The sequence below is a fragment of the Barbus barbus genome (genome assembly GCF_936440315.1).
Source record: "Barbus barbus genome assembly, chromosome: 44".
NCBI classification, from domain to species: domain Eukaryota; kingdom Metazoa; phylum Chordata; class Actinopteri; order Cypriniformes; family Cyprinidae; genus Barbus; species Barbus barbus.
The window spans coordinates 6,498,111-6,520,651 of NC_136722.1; the positions used below are offsets into that span (position 1 = coordinate 6,498,111).

At 36.5% G+C, this 22,541-nt stretch overlaps 1 protein-coding gene across 3 annotated transcripts; it reads right to left on the minus strand.

Annotated features, from left to right (window-relative positions):
* Window positions 1–929: 929 nt before the first annotated feature.
* galnt11 (UDP-N-acetyl-alpha-D-galactosamine:polypeptide N-acetylgalactosaminyltransferase 11 (GalNAc-T11)) lies at window positions 930–22,367 on the minus strand. 3 transcript variants are annotated; one of them, XM_079406493.1, is made up of 12 exons: window positions 22,302–22,367; window positions 19,916–20,206; window positions 18,631–18,754; window positions 17,774–17,940; window positions 17,027–17,152; window positions 16,517–16,757; window positions 14,759–14,876; window positions 8,346–8,498; window positions 3,956–4,171; window positions 2,947–3,051; window positions 2,539–2,676; window positions 930–1,970 (listed from the first exon to the last, which is right to left on the minus strand). In XM_079406493.1, the coding sequence occupies exons 2-12, from the start codon at window positions 20,166–20,168 to the stop codon at window positions 1,842–1,844; spliced, it is 1,770 nt and encodes a 589-aa protein (XP_079262619.1). In that variant the 5' UTR covers window positions 20,169–20,206; window positions 22,302–22,367; the 3' UTR covers window positions 930–1,841. The 3 variants fall into 3 exon arrangements, with proteins under 3 accessions (XP_079262619.1, XP_079262617.1, XP_079262618.1); XM_079406491.1 differs by having other exon boundaries at window positions 930–1,973; XM_079406492.1 differs by having other exon boundaries at window positions 930–1,973; window positions 21,963–22,340.
* Window positions 22,368–22,541: the final 174 nt, after the last annotated feature.

Here is a 22,541-nt window from a genome sequence, read left to right on the forward strand (position 1 = left end):
TTCTTAATTATTTTGCAGTTACCGTGTGTCTTATCTTCTCCACCTGTTTTTGTCTAACCCCGCTGTAACCAATGAGCATTTCGCTGACCTGTCATGTCTTAACTTTACAATTTCTGTATTGCATTAGTTTTGAATATTTCTCATTGGGGATTTAATAATTTTTGACTTTTCAGTTAAATCTCTTTTTTGGCTCATTTTATCTGTAAAAGAAAATGTGCCTAATAATTCTGCACACATGAATATAAGGAGTTTTTCACTTCCAGCCTTCATGGGCAATTATATATCACTTATAAATGATTAATTACAAAATTAATAGTAGTTATTAAGATTGATGTGGTTTGGAAGTGGTAAAATGTTCTTGGAAATAAATATGATCAGAATATCAACGTGTCTAATTCACGCACTGTAAAGATGTGCTCACTTTACACAGAGTGTGCGTGATCGTGTAATCGAAAGTGAAAGTGAACTGCGAGCGCTCATTCAAATGTGATTTCACTTATTAATAGCGCGAAAATGATATGCAATATTAGAATGTTTGCGGGAGCGGCTCAAGAAAACTCTAGGCTGCACATCAACACACGCTAAGTTTTTTTCGCACTACCCCATCTCCACCCCAATTATTTGTGCCGTTTCGTTCTGTGACAGCACATATAGGACAATTTTGAAATAGCGCCATAAACTAAATTTATTTTAAATTTAATTCAAGCACTTTCAAGGACCTATGTTTGTTTTCAAGTACTTTCCAGGCCTTGAATCCATATGTCTGAAATTCAAGTACTTTCAAGAAGAGTGGGAACCCTGCTAATAGTAATGAACTAATGTTAACAATTGCAGCCTTATTGTAATATGTAACCAAAACTCTTAACTTTTTTTACTCTTTATAAAAAAAAAAAAAAAAAAAAAAAAAAAAAAAAATCAACCGATGGATGTTTTATATCATTGTATTTGCAATTCCATGTACAAAATGACAATAAGTGCAGTTTACATTCACATAGGACTTTCAATTTTTCGTACCTTTATCCATAAAAAGACAAGTTCACTGGGAAAAAAGACACATTTGAAGCTTTCAGTCAGTCCAAAATGATTAAGAGTTGAAAAATACTGTCCGTCCATCTCTTTTCCAAGCCGCTTGTTTAATACTAACTGTAGCAGCTTACTAATGCTGCTTGGTTTTATTAATTAGGCTGTTCTACTCAACTCATCTTTTCTATATTGGAATACCAGCAATAATAAGAAATACTAATCCATTACAGAACTACCCATTTTTGCAAATATTAATTTGAATATTTATTCATTAATAACTTTCCAATTTATTAAGGTCAAGGTAAATCCAGTGATCATGAAATCAAATAAAATCAGATGAACAAATTCAAAATTACAGGCTTAAGTTAACTTGATTGCAAAAAAGAGACAAATACAATTAAAGTAATGCTAAGAAATGGTGCATTCATAATTAAAAATGTTAAACTTAAAATCTAGCAGACTGTGATTATATTTAATAACATCTAACATCTGTAATACATTGAAAATAGTTTTTCTGTGCAAATTGTTTACGTTCAAATTAAAATTATTAAAACTTACAAATACTTGAATAAACATGATTTTTAAAATACTCTCTAAAAATAGTTGTTTCTGAGTGAAGAAAATGGGTCAAGAAAGCTTCCGACCAAAGCTGAAACTGAAAGTTGAGCTCCTTCCCACTGTAGGCCCTCACAACATCCTGTCACAGCGGTCTGGACTGGCAAGGGTCTGTGGTCCGTCTCTGAGCTGACGGCACTGCGGCGGTGCAGTTCAATCCCCAGCCAGAGGGGGCTATAGCTGTTCTCACACTTCCAGCATCCTCAACCCTCTAACTGCCACTGCTGGGACCGGGAATCATCACAGATCGCCATGGTAACATATCCTTTGATGCTGAGAGGGTCGGCGACAGCCAAACACTGGCCCACTGACACCTGGTATAGCCAGTTATTCTTCTGAGAGGACAAAAAAACATTTATTACTACACATATTTTGTTCATTTAATTACATAATGGCATATGAAGCAGAACACATAATGGGGCCTATACAATAAGCATGAAGTGTACATTACAGTTTTGATCACTTGTATCGCCAATCAGTGTAAGGGGATGATTAGGAGGCCATGATGGTCAGAGGCCAATGGGGAAATTTGTCAAAATTTGGGATTTTTAATGACCACAGAGACTCAGGACCTCGGTTTAACAAGGACGGTGCTTTTTACAGTATAGTGTCCCCGTCCCACACAGACTGCAGGGTGAGCACCCCCTGCTGGCCTCACTAACACCTCCTCCAACAGCAACCTAGTTTTCACCGGAGGTCTCCCATCCAGGTACTGACCAGGCTCAACCCTGCTTAGCTTCAGTGGGCAAACAGTCTTGGGCTGCAGGGTGATATGGCTGCTACCAATTGCTGATTTACCAAGTAAAAAAAGATTACTTGGTAATCAAAATAGCTGGTAGTTGCAGCCCTAGTGTACAGGGGATACATGAGGTAAAAGACGGTAATGGGAAGATTTCTCACCCCTAGTGTCCACTGCTGAGATCCACCTGAGCCGTGACACTTCATGAGGCGCGGCGGGTCAGAAGAACGAATCTCAGACATGTCCAAACACAGAAGCCCGGCTAGAATTAACTCATGCTCCTCATCATAGGCCCATTCCTGCAAAACACACAAACATATAGATCAAAATGACAAAACATCTACACAGCACCGATCATAAAACTGAAAATATAGTTTTCTGATATCTTTAGATATGATTCATTACAACCTGTTTCTTTTCAGACTTATCAAACTTGTTTAATAGTACAATTTAGGGCTGTAAAACGATTAATTGTTAATATACACAAGTATATTAAAAAAAAAATCAGCAAAATTCACTTCTTTGCTGTCGTTCGCTGATAATTATAGGCAGCAGTTTGATGAACTGACCTGCTCAGGGTCCTGTGGGTCACAGTCTCTCACCACCACAGCACCTCCCTTCTGACTGGGACGCCCCTGTGCCACCAGACACTTGTCAGCCAGCAGATTACGCAGCTGAAAGAGAACACAGACAAATTATATTTTTGGAAAAGCCCATTTAAAGAACCCCTAAGAATACTTTATAGTATGGTCTGGGAGAAAGCATCACTGCAATTCATTTATATTTATTGACAGGTGTGCAAAAAAAGTTGTTCTCTTTTGGATTTGAAATAATGTGATAAATAAATGACTCATTTCTGTATAAATAAGTTTTAAAAGTCATTTCAGATTTGAAAATGTTGACTGGAGTGTGAAAAAAAGTGTATTTTCGGTCCGTTCTTTCGATCAACCAAAGGATTTGGGACATGATCTGAAAAGAGAGAATATAACGTACCAAATCTGTGACCAGGAACATGTATAAGGTAAGTAAATTGGGTCTATGTTAATTTCAAGTTGACTTTAAATTGATATAAAATCCTGTTATTTGGTTGCTTTCATAGAGAAACACTTACCAGTCCATTAATTACAGTACATGATGATAACCAACAAACTTTACGCTTCGAAAAATACAAAACCAGATGATATTCTAAATCTCTTGCACAACACTAATGTAGTGCAAAAATTATGCAAACCATCAGAGGACTTTATGAATCGTCTGACCAGTTACTGTTCAAGAGCTGCTCTACTGCCCCCTGCTGTTTAAACAGACAGCTGTCAGTACATTTCATACAGCTCTGTATTCACTTCTTTCACTTAGAACACAGTAATGAAAAGATTCAAATGACTCCCAGAGAGAGAGAGAGAGAGAGAGAGAGAGAGAGAGAGAGAGAGAGTGAGAGAGAGAGAGTGAGTGAGAGAGTGAGAGAGTGTTTCCATGTTGTGAGAGTATAGAAAACAACAGCCAAATATTAATGCAGTCCTTTATTGACTGACAGAGCTACAGGGTATGGGAAATATACAGGTCAATGTGAGGCCTTACCCGACCCCGCTGCAAGACTTTGGGTCTCTTCAAACCCTTGTTGATAAAGACAGGCTGCTGGGGCTTGTGTGGGGAGGAGATCTGCATTTCAGGATAGATATTGTCCAGGTACCATTTGAAGGAATGACACTGTAGCCGCTTCCGAATAGCAACCCGCTCGCTGATGTCACCATAGTCACGGTTCCTCAGCTCCGGGCGCAAGGCAAAGTACTGTTCCTGATGTACATATACACACACACACACACACACACACACGCAATAGAAATGTTCGATTATCACATTTACTGAAAAAGCATATGCGAGACATACAGTCTCAAAAGTGAACAGGTGTGTTTACATTGACTGTCACGGTCAATTCTATACACAAGCAAGTATTAAATGAATCGTTAACCCAAAAATGAAAATTTGCTTCAATTTTTGTCTTCCTTAGGTCATGCGCATTCCATGCAACCCGTAACCTGTGTTTTTCCAACCTTCTACCCATGAAAGTGCACTGGAACGGCAGTCAAACCCGTGACTTCGTACTAGATTGATGTACTCCCAGTTCCGCGCTCTGAGGTCACACAGACCACGAAACAACAATGGCAGCCCCTACAGATGTGGTGTTTATGCAAGTGGTACAAGGTGAGAAATAGACTTTAGGACAATATAAGTATGTCGTGAAAGTATATCGCCACATGGTACGGTCCACCATGCTGGTTTGTTTACATCTAGCTACCACAATTCCTTGCGCTCAGGCAGTTTGGCGTGACTTGCCTGGAACGCTACAAAGTTGTGGTTTGAAGTCATGACTTACGGGCTCAAAAATCTGCCTGGAACGCAGCATTATACTGTGTTTTTACGCATCGCACCTCGTAAACATTACCATGTCTGCATTTGTGATCGGAGAAACGACAAACAACAAGCACTACTCTACACTGGGGGTGGGACTCTTCAGGCACTTCATGATCCGATCCGATTCCGAGAGTCACGATCCGATTCCAAAACGATTCTTGATCTACATTTTCCCCCAATTAATTCTTCTGCTGTGCAAATACATCTTTACAACTTTACATTTTAACCAAAATTGGAGTTTCTATGCTTTTTGTTTATAGTTGGAATCTCTGTGTCAGTACTGCCATTTTAAAAGTAGGGGTGTGAATTTTGGTTTCACAATTCAATTACATTATCATTATCAACTCAATATCACGATGCATCATTCTCAGTTTTCAATATTTCTGTACATGGCTAGATTTTCATATACATTTTAAATCAAATTTATTTTGTGCAAAATTTACTTTATTTTTTTATATAAGCAGGCTACTTTTTAAAACAATTACTTATTTAAAATAAGTGTTCCTTAAGTATCCGAAAGTTTACAGACAATAGTTATGGATTTTTCTTTTCATTATTGTGGTTTGATTATTACTGATGAGATCATAGACAGTGGCAGCTTTAATAGGCTGCATTCAGACTAATGCACAGATCTATTTCGATATATCAGATGTTTCGTCCTGCTCTAAAAACAACTGAATATGTGTTCATCAATTTCGTATAGAAGTATTCGAAAATGCAAGTGCATTTAACCGCAGCTTCAACAAACAAACAAACAAACAAACACAAAGCGCACGTGAAAGTCTGTCAGTGCGCGTGTTGCGTGCATCTAATAGTACTGCATTCCAAATGGTATAAATGAAAGCATATCTAAAGTATGTACAGAATGACACGTTTGGTGAATAAACAGTAATAGCATGTTCCCTCTAAGCTGCACACTTCTTTCACTGCAGCTGCGCAAAGAAATAATGTGCTGTGCACATGCAAAAATGAGTTGGGAAAGCCATTTGATTGTACTCTAGTTAAAATAATTGTAATGCTAGGGTAAACCGCTATAGAGCTGGTGCTACTATAGAGTTATAAGAGAATGATGTGCGCCAAATGAGTCGCTGTAGAAACCGAATACTTCAATGGTTGCGTCGAAATAGCTCAAATCGAGAGCCAGCGCAATGAAATAAAACGTCCTCATGAATTAAAGAAGAGTGGCTTGATTAAGTGCTGGAAATAGCGGATGATGGGCACAGAACGGTAACAAAACTCTGAGACATTTACAGTCACACATAGGTGTATTGTGCAAACTGTACTTTAGGGATGTATAGATGGCTATATAAGAATTCACATTTTCACGTTTTTTTTTTTTTTTTTTTAACACAGATCTGTTTAAATGCTTCAGTTTGTTTTCTATTCTCTTCTATCAGTTTAAATGCTTAAGTTGTTTTGATATTATATTATAGGCTATTGTCTTAGGCCTATATTATAAACCTAATAAACAATTGACCTTGTTTTTTTAATGGAGTCACTTATGCTCAACAAGGCTGTATTTATTTGATAAATACAGAAAAAAAAAAAAATAAATAATATTGAAAAAGTAATATTGTGAACTCTTAGGCTATTGCAATTTCTAATATTGGTTTTCTATTTTATTATATAGTGTACTCCTGTGACGCAGCGCTGAGTTTTCAGCATCATTACTCCAGTCTTCAGTGTCACATGATCCTTCAGAAAAGACTCTAATATGCTGATTTATTGTCAGTTTTGAAACTGCTGTGCTGCTTTATATTTTTTGGAACCTTTTTTCTTTGATTCTTTGATTAGGCTAATAAAAAAAAAGTTAAAAAGAACAGCATTGATTAAAAATATAAATATTTTCTAACAATATAAGTATTTACTATCACTTTTTATCCATTTAACATCATTGCTGAATAAAAGTATTAATTTAAATAAATAAATAAAAAAATGTACTGAGCCCAAACTTATGAATAGTAGTGTATATTGTAACACAAAAATAATATTTTAAATAAACACTGTTCTTTTTTAACTTTTAATTTCTCAAAAAATCCTGAAAAATATCACAGGTCCCAAAAAATATTAAAGCAGCACAACTTTTTCCAACATTGATTATAAATCAGCATATTAGAATGATTTCTGAAGGATTATGACACTGAAAATTCAGCTTTGCTTCACAGGAATAAATTATATTTTAAAGTATATTAAAATAGAAAACTTATTTTAAATTGCAATAATATTTCACAATATTATTTTGTGAAATATTCTGCATTTTATCATCAAATAGATACAGCCTTGATGAGCCTATATTTTGATTTAAAGGTCAGAAGCTACAGCTTACAAAAAAAATAATAATAATAAAAAACAAAAACAAAAAAACAAACAAACATGACACTTGTAAGTTAAATAATTGTATAAATACTTATTCATTAATGTTTAATATGCTTTTAAAAAAATAAATCATAAGCCTAACATTTTATTTTAAGATAAAATAAGAAACTAACCAAAATGAAATTTTCGATTGTCCACTTTATACATTCTACTAACAGTAAGTAACTTTGCAACTACATGTCAACTAGAAGTCATTGGAGTATTAGTAGACTGCCTGTGTAATATCTTCTAACACTTTATTTTGATGAGTCCACAACATACTGACTATGAGAAACTTTGCAAGTATATGTCAACTTATTCTACTAAACCTACCCTACTGAGAGATAGTAGACATGTAGTTGCAAATTAATGAGTCCACTTTAGACATTTACTAACTATTAGTAACTTTGTAAATACATGTCAACTAATTCTATCGAAATAAAGTGTAACCAATATTTTGCTTGTAATTTCTGCACAGGAGAGACTTGGTGTTGTTTCCAAACAAAAGGAAATATATCGGTAAAAATATCGCCATATCGGATATCGGCAAAAATCCAATATTCTTAAATCATTTTAAAATATCAAGCATGTTTGATATCCCCTGGAGTATGCAGACTCTGCACCCATCATGCACTGTGATTTTCTGTGAAATTAGTCAATCCCGATTGCACAAAATTTGCAAATTCACTCTGACTTTCAGCAATTCATGTTCAAGTACTCCAGACCGCAAATTTGGGCATAACTAATTTTTTTTTTTTTTAATAAACGGTCAAATCTCAATCAGAGACCTGGCTCAAAAAATTCAATTCTACTACAATATTGACAAGAAAAGACTGAGCAATTATCACTCTTGAATCCTTCTGCAAATGCACATAAACACACTACTTAAGAAAAAAAAAACTACAACTAAGTTTAATTATTACACCGCTCTACGGTATACTTGATTCTGATTGCTCAATCACAGCATTCAGTGGTCAAATATTTCTGAAACATGTCCATTTATTCAGGCAATGCTGTACAACAGGCCGCTCTGCCAGGAAACTAACCCATTAAATAGTGGTGCTACAATCAAGTTTCTAATATTACAATGCAATCTCTCTTACATAGAAATGCTAAAACACAAAACAGTTAAAGTATTATTTGCAACATGTATAGCATTTTAGTATTAATTTCATAAGAGTATTATGCTATTGATCTCCACCTTATAGTCATCCATCCAGACATGGGCTAAACGCAGAGAATTGTGGGCCATTGTATCCTGACCGCCGGGTGACCCATAGGGCCGACGCTTGCGGAAGATGTGCCCCACTCTGGAGCAGGGAACGATCAGTAACTGGCCTCCACACATCCAAATCTGATGGAGAAAAATATAAAAAAAACAAATTAGTATATTTTTGGTCACCAAGATTAAATACAAATATCTAAACCAAGGGTTCCCAAAGGTTTTTGTCAGCCAAGCCCCTTAAATGCTAAATGTTTACTTGAAGTACCCCCTGAGAATAATTTCAAAGTTCTCTATCGGTTAATGGCCAAACTCTTGCAATTTGAAATGCGATGAGACATTTTATATTACAGTTTGTATTGCTACTGCAATTAACAAACACACTACTGCTAATGGAAATATTTATTTTTAAGGGTGTTCACACTTGGGTTTACTCTTTACAAAAACCAACGAGAACTACAAGTTACAATACAAATATATGAACACTCTGAAACATGCAACAGACTACATTCTTCAAATTGCAGCTTTTGATTTGGTAATGAAAATTTTATTAGACTGCTATTTCAGTTTTATTTCTAGTAATTCTGTAGCCTCATTTGTTTATTTTATTGTTAAATTCAATTGAATTAATTATTAACTTCATCAACTCTTGCAATTCCCTCATGAACCCTCAGGGTTTGTAAACCCGTCTGAGGGAAAAAAAATAAAAATAAATATAGCTACGAGCAGCGATGACGGGCCCAAGCCGTCAGCATACGCCACCCCGGTGGCATCGATAAAACGGTGCCCAGCGAGCACAAGCATCACAGTAACCCTCTGGCAGTTTGATTTTAAGGGATACGGCAATTAAAGGGTTAATCCAAACCATCAACTCTGTGAAACACACACACACAGAACAACATATAAAACTTTAAATTCTGTGAAAATATATTTTTCATTGGTAGTTGATGTTAGTTAATGCATTTACTAATGCTAACAAATGAGAAATTATTATAGTTACCAAAGGTTTTAATGATTTATAAGCATTTTTTAATGATTTATTTTTCCATTAACTAACATGAATAATTTTTTCTAACACAAATGAATAAAGTAAAAAATATATTGTTAATATTTAATGTTATTTGTGAATTAACCAATGTTAAAAAACAACATTATTTAACTGTTGTTAGTTAACATCATTAATAAATATATACCATTTAATGTTGATCAAAATCAATTCCAAAATGTGTTAATATATTATTACATTTTAAAGTTTTATCTTTTGAACATGACTATTTTTCTAATATTAAAAATATTTTGTTCATTGTTAGTTCATTGTAAGTTCATACTATCAATGAAGAATTAACATGCTGTAAAAAATATATTTTTCATTGTTAGTTCACGTTAATTAATGCATTTCCTAATGTTAAGAATTGAGACCTTATTATAAAGTGTTATCAAAATCTTTAATGATTTATAAGCATTTTTTAAAGATTTTAAAAAACAGACCCTCTCTCTCTCTTTCTCTCTCTCACCCACTGGCTCAATCCACACAGTCACTCACACAGTCACTCACACCCCACCCCCACCCCCACCCCTCACTCAGCTGCAGGCTGACAGGGATCTCTCACTCAGAAGCAGTCTAAGTCTAACTCTCTGATAGTTTTCAAATTTTCTCCTCTGCATAGTGTATTGTAAATTCATGAAATTAATCACATATCCTCAGACTGTATTGTTCTGTGTATGTAATTTTTTATGAAGTGTTTGGAAGCTGCTCTTAAAAGATAAAAAAAAAAAAAAAATGATCTTTTTTACTGTAACTTTAATAAATTGCCATTAAATCATCGTTCAAGATATCCTAAATCCGTCCGCAATTTAGCATCTTCAGTATTTTGGCATCATGATAAAAAATGTTTGGTGTGATTTCCGTGTTTCTGCTTGGAGGAGTATTAATTTGTTTACAGCCCGTTTTTAAAAAAAACCCACATTAAAATAAATATAGCCGACTTCCTGTTGGTCGTAGCTAATGACTGTAAATTAGAAAGTTGTCCGGATTAATTAGAACAATTTATGTACCGAGTTTGGGGTCTGTAGCTAAAACTAACCCCCTCATTTTTGACAAAAGGTGGCGCTATAGAGTGCCTCTTCCACGCCCGTTTATGAGCTTTTTCCAGTGTCTAACTATCATTAATACTCATATGTGTGTTGAGTTTCATGACATTCTAAACATGTTATCTGCCTCAAAATCACCAGAAACGAATTTTCAACTTTGACACGTTGCCATGGCAACATCATTTTAGATATCAATATTCCCTTCACAGTTTTACATCGGCCGTGTTTTGACATTATTCTGGTGAAGTTTGAAGCAAATCGAGTAAAAATAAGATGCTGAATTCAAAGCATTTTGAAAACGACACACTTCCTGCAGCCAGTTGGTGGCGCTATAACTTTCAGTCATAATAGTCACATCTATCCGATCGGCATCATACAACGAACAAATCACTGAAGTTTGATCTACATCATACAATGTGTGTGGACGTTATTAGGCATTTCCTGGGTCTCATTTTTCGCCATAACTTCATCGCCTCGCCACGGGCAAACCGTTCGACATATCAAAAATATCTTCGCAATTTAGCGTCCCCAATGTCCTGAGATCATGTTCACCGAGTTTGGTGGCAATCGTATGGAAATCCTCAGAGGAGTATATCAAATTCCAGAGCATGCGCTTTTTAAACAGCCCTGAATAGCCGACTTCCTGTTGGGCGGAGCCTAAGACATGCTGCGTGAAAGTTGTTCAGCTCAATGAGTTCTATATGTGTACCGAGTTTCATATGAATACGTGCAAGTATGTGTGAGCTATACATCAAGTTTTCTGACAATTTTCCAGGGGGCGCCGTAGAGCCCCTGTGCCACGCCCGGGTCCCAGCCTCAGCGGCGTCCTAATGGCCGCAGGTTCCAATGTGCGTGCCAATTTTCGAGAGTTTTCGGGCACGTTAAGGCCCCCAAAAGTGCCCGGATGATTGAAAAAAAAAAAAAAAAAATAAAAAAAAAAAAAAAAAATAATAAATATAGCTGCGAGCAGCGATGACGGGCCCAAGCCGTCAGCATACGCCACCCCGGTGGCATCGATAAAACGGTGCCCAGCGAGCACAAGCATCACAGTAACCCTCTGGCAGTTTGGTTTTAAGGGATACGGCAATTAAAGGGTTAATCCAAACCATCAACTCCGTGAAACACACACACACAGAACATATAAAACTTTAAATTCTGTGAAAATATATTTTTCATTGGTAGTTGATGTTAGTTAATGCATTTACTAATGCTAACAAATGAGAAATTATTATAGTTACCAAAGCTTTTAATGATTTATAAGCATTTTTTAATGATTTATTTTTCCATTAACTAACATGAATAATTTTTTCTAACACAAATTAATAAAGTAAAAAATATATTGTTAATATTTAATGTTATTTGTGAATTAACCAATGTTAAAAAACAACATTATTTAACTGTTGTTAATTTACATCATTAATAAATATATACCATTTAATGTTGATCAAAATCAATTCCAAAATGTGTTAATATATTATTACATTTTAAAGTTTTATCTTTTGAACATGACTATTTTTCTAATATAAAAAATATTTTGTTCATTGTTAGTTCATTGTAAGTTCATACTATCAATGAAGAATTAACATGCTGTAAAAAATATATTTTTCATTGTTAGTTCATGTTAATTAATGCATTCACTAATGTTAACAAATGAGACTTAATTATAAAGTGTTATCAAAACCTTTAATGCTTTATAAGCATTTTTTAAGGATTTTATTGAGAAGTTTAAACAGACCCTCTCTCTCTCTCTCTCTCTCTCTCTCTCTTTCTCTCTCTCTCTTTCTCTCCCCCTCCACACTCACTGAACTCACACAGTCAGTCACTCACCCAGTCACCTACCGCACACATTAGAAGTACAGTGACAGGAGATCTCTGATAGTTTTTAAATTTTCTCCTCCGCATAGTGTATTGTAAATTCATGAAATTAATCACATATCCTCAGACTGTATTGTTCTGTGTATGTAATTTTTTATGAAGTGTTTGGAAGCTGCTCTTAAAAGAAAAAAAAAAAGAAAAGTTTTCTCTTTTTTACTGTAACTTTAATAAATTGCCATTAAATCATCGTTCAAGATATCCTAAATCCGTCCGCAATTTAGCATCTTCAGTATTTTGGCATCATAAGAAAAAATGTTTGGTGTGATTTACGTGTTTCTGTTTGGAGGAGTATGAATTTGTTTACAGCCTGTTTAAAAACAAAACCCACATTAAAATAAATATAGCCGACTTCCTGTTGGTCGTAGCTAATGACTGTAAATTAGAAAGTTGTCCGGATTAATAAGAACAATTTATGTACCGAGTTTGGTGTCTGTAGCTATCATTATATATATATAAACATTAATAATTATATACCATTTAATGTTGATCAATATTAATTCCAAAATGTGTTAATATATTATTACATTTTAAAGTTTATCTTTTGAACATGACTATTTTTCTAACATTAAAAAGATTAATAAATGCTTTAAAAAAATTGTTCTTTGTTAGTTCATACTATCATGGAAGAATTAACATGCTGTAAAAATATATTTTTCATTGTTAGTTCACGTTAATTAATGCATTTCCTAATGTTAAGAATTGAGACCTTATTTAATGATTTATAAGCATTTTTTAAAGATTTTAAAAAACAGACCCTCTCTCTCTCTTTCTCTCTCTCACCCAGCTCCTCAATCCACACAGTCACTGACAGCCCACCCCACCCCACCCCCACCCCTCACTCAGATGCAGGCTGGCAGGGAGCTCTCACTCAGCAGTCTAACAGCTTTCTGATAGTTTTTAAATTTTCTCCTAAGCATAGTGTATTGTAAATTCATGAAATTAATCACATATCCTCAGACTGTATTGTTCTGTGTATGTAATTTTTTATGAAGTGTTTGGAAGCTTCTCTTAAAAGATAAAAAAAAAAAAAAATTATCTTTTTTACTGTAACTTTAATAAATTGCCATTAAATCATCGTTCAAGATATCCTAAATACGTCCGCAATTTAGCATCTTCAGTATTTTGGCATCATGATAAAAAATGTTTGGTGTGATTTCCGTGTTTCTGCTTGGAGGAGTATTAATTTGTTTACAGCCCGTTTTTAAAAAAAACCCACATTAAAATAAATATAGCCGACTTCCTGTTGGTCGTAGCTAATGACTGTAAATTAGAAAGTTGTCCGGATTAATTAGAACAATTTATGTACCGAGTTTGGGGTCTGTAGCTAAAACTAACCCCCTCATTTTTGACAAAAGGTGGCGCTATAGAGTGTCTCTTCCACGCCCGTTTATGAGCTTTTTCCAGTGTCTAACTATCATTAATACTGATATGTGTGTTGAGTTTCATGACATTCTAAACATGTTATCTGCCTCAAAATCACCAGAAACGAATTTTCAACTTTGACACGTTGCCATGGCAACATAATTTTAGATATCAATATTCCCTTCACAGTTTTACATCGGCCGTGTTTTGACATTATTCTGGTGAAGTTTGAAGCAAATCGAGTAAAAATAAGATGCTGAATTCAAAGCATTTTGAAAACGACACACTTCCTGCAGCCAGTTGGTGGCGCTATAACTTTCAGTCATAATAGTCACATCTATCCGATCGGCATCATACAACGAACAAACCACTGGAGTTTGATCTACATCATACAATGTATGTGGACGTTATTAGGCATTTCCTGGGTCTCATTTTTCGCCATAACTTCATCGCCTCGCCACGGGCAAACCGTTCGACATATCAAAAATATCTTCGCAATTTAGCGTCCCCAATGTCTTGAGATCATGTTCACCGAGTTTGGTGGCAATCGTATGGAAATCCTCAGAGGAGTATATCAAATTCCAGAGCATGCGCTTTTTAAACAGCCCTGAATAGCCGACTTCCTGTTGGGCGGAGCCTAAGACATGCTGCGCGGAAGTTGTTCGGCTCAATGAGTTCTATATGTGTACCGAGTTTCATATGAATACGTGCAAGTATGTGTGAGCTATACATCAAGTTTTCTGACAATTTTCCAGGGGGCGCCGTAGAGCCCCTGTGCCACGCCCGGGTCCCAGCCTCAGCGGCGTCCTAATGGCCGCAGGTTCCAATGTGCGTGCCAATTTTCGAGAGTTTTCGGGCACGTTAAGGCCCCCAAAAGTGCCCGGATGATTGAAATAAAAAAAAAAAAAAAAATAAAAAAAAAAAAAAAATAATAATCCTTAGAAGAACAATAGGGCCCTGCGCCTTACTGGCTTGGGCCCTAATAATCCTTAGAAGAACAATAGGGCCCTGCGCCTTACTGGCTTGGGCCCTAAATATGCTTCTTAAAACTATACAAAATTTACCCGAAAAGAGATCTCCAAGTTCTCTCCACCCCAGATGTCCATGCCGCGGTCATACTGACCAAGCTCATAAAAATAATTCCTGTCCATGGCGAACAGCCCACCTGCCATCGTGGGAGACCTGCAGAGAAACATGACTAGAGTTATACCAGCAAAAGTATGAACAAACCGAGCTGAATTTCTTTCACATGACTCTAATGAGACAAGTATAAAGTGTGCCTATAAATATATATATTCGTTTTGTAAAGTTAAAATTTATTTAATATTTCCGTCATTAAATATGTCCCATACTTTAATTTGACTTCTCCATTATTCTAAAATCTGAAAAATAGTAATAAAAAAAGAGCCAAAACATTTGAATGTAAATGAAAGGGGTGAAAGGGCAGACAACTCTGTGGTTCAAAGAATCCTGTGCCAAGAATCCATCTGGGACAATTGATTCCAAACAGGACAGTCTATGACTCCAGGGTTAAAGTGTTGGCCCTGATCCCCATCCATGAAAGCAGCTTCAGGGACAGATGTGCAGCGGTGGGCAAGGCACAGTTTGGGACCAAAATCTTACATCCCATTTTGAGTCATTTTGTCACAAAAAGATATTGTAATGTTACAAATAAAATATATTACTTTATTTATTTGATGCTTAATGGACTCGAAGCAAAATATTTTAAAATGTGCTTCAAAAATAGCAAACTGCACAGAAATGCAAGAAGTTTACATCCTAGCATTATGTAATGGCTCGTTTCCACCGAGCGGTACGGTTCACTACAGTACAGTACGCAATTATGTCCGTTTCCATTGTCAGAAGTTGTGAATGGTACCAAAATAGCAAACCGTACCGTACCACTTTTTTGGTACCCTTCCGTTGGGGTACCTAGCACAGCAAAGGGTACCAAAACGGTGGAGCTAAACTCACTGCAGAACGTTGATTGGTTGACTAGAATCGTCACTTTTGCGTGATACAAGGGGATAAAGCTTCTCCTAACCTCGTGTGCAAACACAAAAAAATTTGTGTATTTTATAATTTTATATTTTCACACAGACAATAGCCGTTTCTCAATATGCGTTCTTGTGGACTTGTGAAACGTCATTGCCCAAAAACTTGCGTAATTTGAAAAATATTACTGTTATTGTGTCATGAAATGTAGTTTTAAGAGTTTTTCAGGCGAGAATGTAGTTGTTTAAAACTCAAATCTGCAGTTTATTTATAAAGACAGAGCCTATATAAATTTGTTAAGCTGATTTCGGCGCTCCAGGCGATCACCGGGCGCTCAGTGCTCATGTATCCGCCTCGAGCAGCCTTACGCTCGGGCAGTCCTTCCGACATTTGCTGCTGGCTCTGATGTCTCTGTAGTGATTAAACATGAGATACAATTCCTGGTCTCATGAATCTATTATTTGTTCCTGGTCATATCGTTTTGACTGAGCGCAAAGTTGAACTTTATTTATTTTGAACTTTACCGTAGTACAGCGCTGACTTTGTAGCAAACGTTTGACTGAATTGTTTGCTTTTGTCTTTATTTCCTCTTATACTTAAACAATAATAGCCATTACAAAAGTATATTAAAACTGACATAATAGAGGCAGAGTTGTGCTTATTGTCACGCTTTATCGATCGCTACTTTCCGGCATACACCACGCCTATTAAGTCAGGGTACTGTTGGCAGTGGAAACGCAAGCTGGATCAGAGTGTTCGGTCCCGAACCGTACCGTACTGACCCGTACCACTCGGTGGAAACGAGCCATAAGACACACTGGTAATACCTGATGGCTCCATCGGGGCTGTTGAGTTCAGACATGGGCACTGGATCCCATTTAAAGTGCAAGCCCCAGTTGAATCCCCCCCGCACGATAGGAGAGGGGGTGTATACTAGTGTCTCTGCGCTGATGATGTCGATGACTGGGCAAACCACGGTTTTTCTGTTCTCGTTGATGGGTGTGAGCAGAGGCTGGAGCCATGCCTCATTCACCTCACAGTGACTGTCCAGAAACACCAACATCTCACCTGGAAGAATAAATGGAGATGAAAACAGCCATACTGAAGGATATAGTAATAAGAACAACAATAATAACTGCTCGATTCATATGAATTACTTTTGATGTCTTCATGAACTTTTTGAAGTGTCAGAATTTAGGTTGCATGGACTGTTAATCGAGAGACAGAAATCTCTTAGGTTTCATTAAAATATCTTTTTTGTCAGTTTGGAAATCAGTTTTATCAGGCAGGTTTTTGTCCTCCCCATTTTTAGGTGAACTGTCCCTTTAAGGTCAGACCTGTAGCGTGAGATGCCCCAATCATCCTTCCACGGATCAGCCCCTCCCTCTTCTCATTACGAACTAGCTTTACTTTCTTCTGCAGGTGCTGCTGTATGTAAGAATCCAAGTCTTCCTTCAGATCATCTGTCAGACAAACAAAGTAACATCTGATGAGTCAAACATCCGGCAATCCTTTCTGCTTACTTCATTTCGAACCCTTCTTTCACACAGTAGCTAACATTTTACAGGCAATGGTTAAATTTAGGGAATCTGAAAGCTAAAATTCTTTTGGATAACAACTCTTATGACAAACAAGAATTTGACAGGTGCTTTAAACATAGTTTAACATGTTTAAAATATTTTCTGAGCAAATGATTAAGTGCACATACACAGACCTACTATCTGGGTCATGATATGACATTTTGTGATTAGTTATGTTTAGTGCATTCAAACGGTGATATATTAAACTCTTACTCAGACTTTTCTCTTCAGTGCTTTGTGCAGTAAAATTCTAAATTAGGAGTGTTGACCTAATTCTACAGTATATTTCATCCTCTCACAGACTTCCTATGAATTTAAATCCATTTTTCCCACAAATATGTAAAAAAATTTTTGATAAAACATGCTAAATGAGTGTTATTTGAGTCACTTTTGTGAGGTAGCTCACTAAGGTTTAGGACAGATCCAACTTGTCAATCATTATCACATCTTGCTTCAGTGAACCAAAACAAGAGAAGAGATGATTGGAGATGTAAAGTAGCTTGCCCAGTTCACTGTGGTCGTCCACCAGTATGATCTCATGGAGCAGGTAGTTTGGTGTGCGATCCAGCACGCTGTGAACCGTCCTAAGGAGGGCAGAGAATGCCTCATTGTAGAAGCAGATCACTATGCTGGCTGTGGGCAAGGCCACAGGATAGACCCGGTCTCTGCATCTGTTGGGAACAGTGTTCATGTGATGATTTACAGCAGTATCACATGTCCCTTCACCTCCATGTTTTACACAAAATCATGTGCACCTTGACCTCATAACATGCTCATTTCTCTAGGTCATAATCAATGGTTTACCTGAACATAAATTCTTTTTTTATTATAACTACTCACCATACTATCATCATCGTTACAAACCTATATGCTTTGTGAAAGACAAAGGGATAATTTCTGAAGTATCTTTACATGGCTCTTTTGCATACAATCACAGATCATAGTAAATGCATCTGACAAGCTCCATATAAAACAAACTGAAAAGCGTTCACTCAGCTGACATTTCAGAGCTTTAGAGGAAAGTAATAATTTTAGTGCTATCATGACTTGTAATATATATTCACATCAAAATTAGAACAACTGGCGGGTATGTAAGTAAATAAGAACAAATTAGGGAAAACAAATAAGAGTAAATAATTGACAGCTTGCTGGAAGGGAGGGATTATTGTCCTGCCCTCATGCCAGGGCACACATCATAAGAGAGGGGGAGGGAAAGGGTCACTGAATTTTCAAAAAAAAAAAAAAAGAGGATTCAAGGATAAATCATTTATAACAAACACTAAATTTTTTTATGGAATACTGCAAATACTGATTTGATGGTTATTTGAGCAAACGGTCAGTACACAGAGAGATGTTCGTACTTGTCATTCCTGGTGTCTGGGACGTCTCTGTGGTAGCCAAGCCGGTTACTGATGAGAACGTTGAATGCGTGCTTATGATAGCCCATATCTCGTACCTCTTGGTCCTGCTTGTTAAAAATCATTCCTGAAATCCGAAATCAGAATACTCATAAAACACGGACTTATTACTCTGAAAAAGCAGCTTTCTTTTAACAAGCAGCCACAGAGGATTTAGTGGAGCCCACAGAGTAGGACAGATGGTCTAGTCAAAAGTCTTTTAAACTGGTGGTTTGATTTAGCTTCACGACATAATATAGGTAGTAAGTGTGTTGTCATGGCAACAAAAGGGGTTCCAAAACCTGCCTTGCTGTCTGCAAAACTCATATTCCAGTGAACAGCCAAGTCTATTTCTCATCCCTGTTATGAAAACTTTAAGCCATTCCATCTTTTAGAAGTAGCCAAACAGGCTTTTCTAATTACCTGTGACAAACTGTCAAAACACAATTTATTCTAAAAAGCACATGGTGAGACGTCAGCTTGACTGCATTACTGTAAATGAGCAACATTGGCTCTTTTTCTCACTCGCTGACAGTAATGCTGGAATATTTAGACCTGTGCTTCATAACTGGTGGGTCACAACCAAAAAAAAAAAAAAAAAACTTCCCACATCGTCTGCTGTTGATGTCAAAGGCTAGGCTAAGCAGCCAAGCACGCTCTACAATATTTGGCACAAATTCATATTGTGGTAGAAGCTAACCAAAATTATATAGATGCCGACATGGACAGGATGCAGGGCATACCCTCATTCTTAAAAACCAGCAACAGCAATAAAATATTATTCATAATTTATTAAATACATGTTAATTTGCAGCAGATATTGTGGCTTGTATGACACCCTGGGGCAAACACCGCTTCAGGAACCCATCCCCAATTTTGTAATTTTTTCCCCTGATTTGATGTTTATTTTATTTTTTATAATTCCATAAGCCTTTTTTTAAAAGGTGAAACTGCATTCTGTAAAGATTCCGAATAAAAATACAATTATGTACTCTTATTTAAAAAAAATAATACTGTTCAAGTGTAATGTAGATAAACATTGCACCAATCACATTTTTGTGGTTATTTGTTGGCTGTTAAAAGCATAAAACCATCATCAACAACAATACTACTGCATTGAGTCGCTCCTTGATATCCCATATAAAATATGGATCATATCAGCAGACCTCTAATATGTCTATAAAAAAAAAAAAGCAAAAATTTCAAATGAAAGCATATACATTGATTGATAGCTGGAATGTCCACTAACCCAGCTCTGGAGAAAGGTCCGGCTTGAGAGGCTCCATTGCATGTCCTTTGCGGACTTGACTGCCATCTCTGCGAAGGGTTGCTGAGCCACGGGTGAAACGAGGCTGAAAGCGGTGCTGCCCCTGGACGGGCACATTTTTGAAGGACAAATGGCTTTCCTGGCTGAGGTTGAAATACAGGAAGAGTAGAATCGACCAGGTCACAGAGGTGAAGAGGCAACCATAGCAAAAGTAGCGCAGAGTGACGCTGCCCATGGTAACGCTAGCATCCTTGGCTGGCCATTATCAGGCCCCTGAAAGACAACAATGAAGAGTTAAACATGATGTGAAATCCTTTGTGGACATCAGATGGTTTGGACAGATATGATGGTAAAATGCACAGTAGATCGTGGTAGTTATATTTGTACAGCTATTAACTGGCAGGACTGACTTGTGTTATTTACACTACTATTCTAATGTTTGGGTTCAACAAGAATTTTCAATGTTTCAAGTCTCTTTCTCACCAAGGCTGCATTTCTTTGATCAGAAATACAGTAAAAAGGCTAATAATGTGAAAAATGTTTTAACATGATCCTTCAGATGTCATTATAATATGCTGATTTGGTGATACCGTGATGCCTATTATTCAGTATTCATTGATGACTAGACAGAAAATCTAAATCTTTTTTACATTACTGTCACTTTTGATAAATTTAAAACATACTGGTTGAATAAAAGTATTAATTTCTTTGAAAAAAAATTAATAAAATTACAGACCCCAAATTTCTGAACTAGTAGTGTACGTGTAGAAACATGAAGTGATACAAAAATACAAGCCAGATATTTTCTAAACGCATCAAGCCTGGTGTGTGTATAGCTATTTTGCTTAGACTTCCAACATACGACTGTCTAATCCAGAGCTACTTATTTTAAAAGTCAGTTTAATGGTTTTGAGTCTGTGTACTTACAGTGTTTTATGATGTGAAGCTGTTTTTGCATTCATTTATGAATTATTAGACTCTTTAGTTTTCAACCATCAAGCAAAATGAGAGAATCAAATGACATTAAGCTGACTTTATAAATCTTTATACATGAATTTATAAATCATCCAGCGCCATTTTTAGATATCCCAATAGCAAGAGGCACAAATCCGATTTAAATACATGCACCATAAACACTGAAGCCCTTAGTAACTAAAAAGGGGAAAAAGGATTGAGACAGCTGTATTTTTTATTTTTTTTTTTTGATGGGGGGTTATTAAAATTGTTATGGGATATGTAAGCCTATGAGAAACAGAGGACTGACCTCAGCATTTCAAAAGCATTAGTCAAACATTTACATGCACTTTGCACAACATTTTAAACCGTAACACATCAGACAACAAATCTGAGTAAAAATAAATCAATTTATAGTTTAGTCTCATTGCATTGAATCACATGAATGTCATTCAGACTCAGTGAATGCAATTATATGGCATTACAGCACAGCTCTTGTGAATGTTTAATATACGCTTGGGTCCTGAAAGCCAACACACCTGATTAAATACATAATCTTGCTGTGTCATACACCTGACATCACATAAATGCAAGGATTGCAGTATTTGTAATAATTTTCTTCAGCTAACTTAGTCTAATTTAATTAATGACAGACCAGTATGTTGCTTATCAACATCTGATTAAAAACAAGTGAATGTTAGATGATTGTAGTCCACAATCTGGCAAAACAGTTTACATTTTTGTGAATTTTAAGTAAATATTATGTATAATTTGTTTTCCAGCCATATGCACGGTTTAATAATCTTTCCAGGTCTACAAACTAATCAGCTCGGAAGTGATTAATCAAGCTCAAGTCAAGTGTCGTTGCTGTATTTACTGAAGACATGCGTTTGCTTGGATATTAAATTGGATATCGTTACTTGTTAAACTAACAAGTTATGACAGAAAGAAATCAAACAATCCACCATAAGATTTTCTTTAAACTGCAAACACGCAAAAGCGAGCTTTGTCTCAAACTAGTGCGCTGCCAAACATACAGACAACATCAACAAACAAGTCAGCTAACGTTACCTACCTAGACAGCATTTCTGGATACGCTATTATCAGATGACCTTTATCACTCAACATATGTCAAAGGAGCATGGTGTGTATCTCAAAACCTAACGGGTTTTCTAAATCGCGCCGATGGTGTCCCAAAATCCCTGCCGATTCGTATAACATTAACGTTAGCTCCTCAGACGCCCAAACATGATGTCTATGTAGGCGGCTCACTAGGGCGCAGGCATTATGAGCTACGAGCTAACTCATTAGCTGCACAAAATAAACAATAATTGCTGTACTGCCCGGCACTGATGTAAACCTCTCTAAACCGTGTAATCTCTGGTGATAATGTCAGTGTGGTACATTGACTCACTCGCTGATGAAGAGGTCTATCACTGCTCCATCGCTGTCCGTTACTCGGTGGTGATGAGTCGCGGTGCGGCGGCGCCTGACTCTCTCTGTTGCCGCCTGCTGGCCGAGATTCAAAATAGCACCACCTGCACAACTTCGACTGTTGGGCTTTCTCCAGATCTCCACACTCAACAAACTCCGCCATCATCTAGATCAGTGGCTTTCAAACCGGTCCTGGAGGATTTTGTGTCCTGAAAGGAAT